General features: G+C 35.1%; 1 protein-coding gene across 1 annotated transcript; it reads right to left on the bottom strand.

The window, feature by feature from the left end:
- Nucleotides 1-4,438: 4,438 nt before the first annotated feature.
- On the bottom strand, nucleotides 4,439-5,123 carry LOC138341934 (uncharacterized). Its single transcript, XM_069294119.1, has 2 exons — nucleotides 5,020-5,123; nucleotides 4,439-4,826 (listed from the first exon to the last, which is right to left on the bottom strand). The coding sequence occupies exons 1-2, from the start codon at nucleotides 5,121-5,123 to the stop codon at nucleotides 4,439-4,441; spliced, it is 492 nt and encodes a 163-aa protein (XP_069150220.1).
- Between the last annotated feature and the right edge of the window lie 1,373 nt (nucleotides 5,124-6,496).

Here is a 6,496-nt window from a genome sequence, read left to right as displayed (position 1 = left end):
TTAGTCGACAATTTAGTTTTTGTCAAGATGTCCCTAGAGATCTTATGTAGAGTCCTTACGATGGTGTACACAGTTAACATTGATGCAACATTGGAACTCTTCTTTTTGACACAATACCTTTTCTAAAGTCATGATTCTAACATGCCCATTGGAAGGTTCTCCTTTAATGACCCGCGAGTATGTTAACTACTGGCCAACCCAAAGAATGAATACCTCCCAAGGAAACCTCCGCATCATGTTGAAGATGAAAAAGCAAGAATCTGCATCCATTTCATCTGAAGAGACTTCTTATCAACCAAAGGAAAAGTAACATCTTCATTACATCTGAAGGGACTTCTTATCAACCAAAGGAAAAGTAACATCTTTATTCTAAATGTCTAGTGAAGTTAAATGATACTTTGAAAGTCTCTAAGACCTCATCCAAGTCAAAAACCTTGAAACGTGGGGATGTGTCTTGAAATCAAAATCGAGGCACCTCACATCAGCCTCAAAGACGACGTCACTTGCTTCCAATGTTGGTCATGGTTCTTCTACAACATATGAACCTTATGAATCATCAGACAACGATAAATGTAAAAGGTCAAACCTTGAGACACCTTGTGATAAAATTTCTCTTATGAATTCTTCACGAAATGGTTTTGGACTACTCAATGTGTCTTCTAGTCCAGTGGATCGTCACTGGAATTGTCTAAAAAGAATGACACAAGGGTTAGATGATGATTGTTGTGGTATCAAATTTTTAGATACCATTTTCATTGATGATAACAACTTTGTTGATGAGGATTCAAACTCGACATCTCTGTTTGAATTAGCAAAACAAGTAAGACCCTCTCCTTATTTTTTTTTTGAATCTGATCATCTTTTTATTTCGTATAGTTTTTAACTTTTTTAAGTTGGACCTTCAAGAACTATATCGTGACGACTTTAACTATGGCTCAGTTACATATTTTACTGTAGATCATAATTATCTTGATGCGACTGCAAAATACTTTCATTCTTCCATTAATAATGTGATGCCTTCATCAGAAGTGGTTCAACCAAGAATCACCTTCTAGTGACATAATGCCTTCATTGCGACGCAGTGCTCCTACTTTTGAGACACAAGAAACCATTACCGTGATAAATCAACCTTTGTTTATGAGATGTGGGGCGCATTCTGTGGATGGATTACACAATTTCCTTAGGTTCTTCGCATGACTTTACAGCATTGGATTGAAATATCGCTTCAACTATAGAGGAGATTAGAAAAGTAAACATTATTGATGTATCTTCTTTGGAGGTTCATGTACAGAATTTCTTCAAGTCGTATACGGAGTATGATACTTTAAGATCATTAAATATAACTAAAGAAATACATGAAAAGGCCCTTTCTAATGGGCAAAGCCTTCTTGATGGTGCAAAGTTGGCACATGAAAAGTTGGATGTATCCATGGAGAAACTTCAAGAAACTCTATAAGTTGTAGAGAAAGGCTTAAAAGCCTTATCTTCCAAAAAAAAAGGTCACCAAGCTCATTTACAAATATCAAGAGAAGTTGTCCAAAAGTCGAGATAATGTCACCACTATGGAGGGCGAGATTATTATTATTGAGGCAAATAATGTGATTTCTAACATGAGATTCAGAGACTAGCCCAGCTAGAATAGACAATTGAGAAAGGTCGTCAAGAAATCATAAGTTTCAAGCTTTTTTCGTAGTTAGATTTTTTATTTATTTGCTTATGATTTTCTTACATGCTCATTACAGTATAGTGGTTCTTTTTTTTTTGTTAAGCAATACAATTGTGAAAAATTTTCTTCTCTTGAATTTTGAATTTTTGATTGTTTCTTCCTTGAGCCCCCTTTCTTTTTTGAAAAAAAAAGGACTTCATATGCTAGCGTTTATTTGAGGATTGCAACAAACGTTAATTTTTTTAGCTTTCTTCTATTTTGCGCACATGTGGAAAAAAATTCATAACCTGAATTAGGAGCATCGAAATAACGAGCTTCTTCTTTCGTTGGAAAGAAAATTTAGATATATTAAATCTGTATAAAAATAAAATTCATGGAATTTATGGTTTAGTACATATTTGAGTTTTAAGTTGCCTCAAAATCTGTTTCTTGAATCATCATCTTTCATCAGTTTTGCACACATGTGGAAGAGAATTTATAACGCGGAGTAGGAAATATCTTATGTAAATTATATATGTATGAAAATTACATACATGAGATTTATGGTTAATTACAGATTTGAGTTCGAAGTTGGCTAATATTTTCATGCTTGAATCTTCAGCTTTCTTCAGCTTTGCGCACATGTGGGAGAAAATTCATACTGTGGATTAGAAGTATCGAAATAATGAGATTCTTTTTTTTTGTTTGAAAGATAATTTCAACATGTACAAAAATCACATCCATGGAATTTATGGGTTAGTACATATTTGAGTTCGAAGTTGGCTCATCTTCAGCTTTCTTCAGCTTTGCGCACATGTGGAAGAAAATTCATAATGTGGAGTAGGAGCATCAGAATGATGATATTAATTTTTTGTTTGAAAAATAAATTCCATAGTTTCAATATGTATAAAAATTACATCCATGAGATTTATGATTTAGTACAAATTTATGTTCAAAGTTGGCTCAAAATTTGCGTGGTTAAATCTTCTGCTTTGCGCATATTCTGGAGAAAACCAATAACTCGGTGAAGGAGCCTTGAAATTATGTGATTCTCATTCCGTTGGAAGCATAACTCATAGAATTACAACACATATAAAAATCACATCAAAAATATTTCCAAATTAGAGCAGATATCTTTTAAAAGTAAGCTCAAAATTCTTCTTTGCTAAACATTTCAGCGTTGCGCAACTTGGGAGAAATCAATAACGCTGCGTAGGAGTCTAATTTTTTTTTTCAAGTTGACTATATTCCCAGAATTCATTTCCTTAACATTGTGCGATTTTGACGACAACAAAGAGCTCTCCTGAACTTGTAGTGTTTAGATCATGATTTTTGTGGCTATACCATTTCAACATAAAGCTTTGATCCGAAGGGTATTCCGATTTCATGTTGCAGGTAAAGATGCCCCTATTTTTAGTAACTTACTGAAATATAAGTGAATTACACCAAATTATATACACCGTAAGCAAAAAATCGAGTAGAATCAATAGTCGCTTCATCCAATGCCGATGAATTAATTTGTTTGCAAATTAAAAAATTAAATCAAAATTCCTTTTGAATTGATTAAATTAATACCCAAAGTTGACTCCAAATATAACCTGTTTGATTTAAAACTTTGAACTATCATAGTTGAAGATCCATGACTTAATGTAGGATTTTTTGTTTACAAGTTTCTTCTTATGTTGCGGATATGGCTTCAAAATCTTCTATTTTGCTCGTTTGCGCCACATTTGAACTAATTTGCCAGCTACATGATTTTTAAATAGCTATTGTGATGATCACGCAAGACCACTAAACTCCATTTTTTTATTTTACTCATTTTACTGAACTCAGAATGATTACTCCAAGCACCTACGTACCTTTATGAAGAGGATCAAATCATATATTTTTATTTTTTTGGGAGCCGTACACAGTTTATACTTTTGCCGGCCAGGAGTAACATGTAGTTTATATTCATACCTTGAGGAGCGTAGCCAGCCTTCATGGGAAGTATTGCTTCAGGAACATGGCGTTTATTGGATCAACTCTTACACCATCTTGGTCGACAATTTTATAAGTGCCACTTGAATATGCCTCCTTCACAACATACGGTCCATCCCATTTTGATGTAAACTTATTACCAATGCCTTTGTTTAATATTATGGGTCTATGGACTTCTAATACCAACTCTCGCACTTGAAATGACCGAGGTCACACTTTCTTATTGAATGATCTTTCAAGTCGAGCTTGATAACACTGCAACTTTTGTTGTGCTTCCAATCTCTTTTCATCGAATTCTTCCAACTTTGCTAGGCAAAGTTGAGCATTGCTTTTCAGTTTGTAAGTCCCTCCTGGACTTCCATTTGCAATAATGGAATTTGCCTCTCTAATAGAAGGACTGCTTTTATGCCATGCACCAATGAAAATGGAGTCTCTTGCGTAGCCGTTCTAAAGGTTGTGCAATATGCCCACAGAGCTTCATTAAGTCTCTCATGCCAGTCCCTTTTATTATTTGCCACTACTTTCTTCAATAGGTTACCGAGTGTCTTGTAAATTACTTTAGCAAGACCATTGACAAGTGCATTATACATTGAAGATTTATGTTACTTAAAATTGAACTTATCACACAAACTACTTATTAGTTTATTGTTGAACGGTGTTCCATTATCAGTTACTATACATCTTTTTATGCCATATCTAAAGATTATGTTTTATTTGATAAAATCTACAACATTTTCCTTTTTCACCTATTAATGGTACAACTTCAGCCCATCTAGAGTAGTCACTGGCAGCAAAGATATATAGTTGTACTTTTCACGACTTTGGAGGAGGTCCAACAACATCAAGTCCACATGTATTGAATGGACATGACGCTATAGTCTGATGCCGAGCTTGTTGAGATCGATGAATGTAAATAGCATGTGACACGTGTGATACTTCTATGCATGTTATAAGAAGTCCATCACCATTGTTTGTCAATAGTAGCCCATTCTCTTGATGCGAAAAATGATGTTTAGGACCTGATTGGTGTGCTCCACATGTTCCAGAATGCACCTCCTCCTTTTCTTGGTAAGCTTCTTCTTTGTCAAGACATTGCAAGAATAGTCCCTCAAAAGAACGACGAAATAACATTCCATCGCGAAAAATGAATCGTGGTGCCCTTGTCTTAATGTCTGCTCTTACTCGTGGATCATTAGGAAACCTTCCATGTTCAAGATACTCAATTAGTGGTTTTATCCAATCTTCTTTTCCACCACTCAAATAGATGTATCATGGATTTAATGGACTTGAAGATCAAGACAACCAGGAATAACACATCGATGACATAAACACACCTTTGTTGTCTCAGTTTCTCCAAGTGCCATTGTTGTAGCAAAGTTAGCCAAAACATCTACCATGCGATTTTCTTCTTTGCCACACAACTCCCAGAAAATTGATTGATGATCAATTGAGAGTCAACATAGACATCCAATTGAGTAATCTTCATATCTGATGCCATTTAAAAGCCCATAATCAAAACATGGTATTCTGCAGCATTGTTCGAACACTTTTCACCTAGAACAAATGAAAAAAGGAAAGATTAGTTGTTCTGGAGATATCAATACCACTCCTACCCCTGGTCCATCTCAGCGTGAAGATCCATCAAAGAACATTGTCCATGCCGACAACTCTTCAGTAAAAAATGCATCTTCAGCAGGGTATTTATCTGAAGTTTCCCATTTTCTCAGAAAAGGGTGATCAACAAGAAAATTAGCAAGTGTTTTCCCCTTCACAACTTTTTGAGGTGTGTATATAATCTCATATTGATTAAACAATATAGACCATCTTACTAGACATCGTGAGAGAACTGGTCGAGTCATTACGAACATCACGGGATCAACCAGAGAAATTAGCTTGACAGTGTAGACTTCAAAATAATGCCTCAATTTTTTATTGGAAAATGCAATGCTAAGCACATCTTCTCGATAGGTGTATGATTCAACTCAGCCCTTATCAAAGTTTGACTCAGATAGTACAGTGCTTGTTTCTTCTTAGCTTCATTCTCTTAGGCAAGAAGTAGGCCAATTGATCATTGTTGTGATTCAATGTATAATATCAATGGCTTTTCAAGAGTTGGTGCCCCTAATAAAGGTGCATTCATCAAGTATCTTTTCATGATTTTAAAGTTATTCTGACATGATTGGTCCTAGTAGAAAGGAGAATCTTCCTTCATCAAATGATTGAAGGGTTGACATTGTCCATGCAGGATAGAAATAAACATTCGGATAAATACAAAATTTCCTTGTAGTCTGTGGAGGTCTTTCAAGTCCTTTAGCTGAGGCATTTTGTGAATGGCATCAATCTTTGAAGGATCAACTTCAATTATGCGATGATGCACAATGAAGACAAGAAACTTTTCTGAGGTAACTACGAATGTGTGTTTGGGCGGATTCATCTTCAAGTCAAACTTTCTTAACCTTTCAAAAATGATTTGAAGGTCTTCAAGATGGTCTTCCCTTTGCTTCGCCTTTATCAGTAATTCATTGACGTAACATTCCACCCTCCTATGAAGAATTTCATCAAAGATATTTTGTATTGCATGTTGATAGGTGGCCCCAACATTCTGTATACCAAAGCGCATCACTTTGTAACAATAAATTCCTTTGGGAGTTCAAAATGTAGTGTATTATTCATATTTTGAGACATTCTAATTTAATTATATCCAGAAGACCCATCCATAAATGACATAGCTTCATGCCCAGTTGTAGCATCAACCAGAGCTCAATGATTGGCAGAGGGAAGTAATCTTTGAGACATGACTTGCTCAAATCTCAAAAATTAACGTAGACGCGTATTTGACCATTCTTCTTCTTAACATTTAGAATATTTGAG

This window comes from Solanum lycopersicum, chromosome 2 (assembly GCF_036512215.1).
Source record: "Solanum lycopersicum chromosome 2, SLM_r2.1".
Taxonomy (NCBI): domain Eukaryota; kingdom Viridiplantae; phylum Streptophyta; class Magnoliopsida; order Solanales; family Solanaceae; genus Solanum; species Solanum lycopersicum.
The sequence above is the reverse complement of the archived record's forward strand: the minus strand, read 5'-3'. Positions and strand labels throughout refer to the sequence as shown.

Excerpts from the sequence above, each read along its gene's own strand:
- LOC138341934 (XM_069294119.1), bottom strand. The coding sequence starts at position 5,123 with ATGGCATCAGATATGAAGATTACTCAATTGGATGTCTATGTTGACTCT. Across the intron at positions 4,827-5,019 it reads GCAAAGAAGAAAATCGCATG|GTTTCCTAATGATCCACGAG; the intron begins GTAGATGTTTTG and ends TGAACATGGAAG.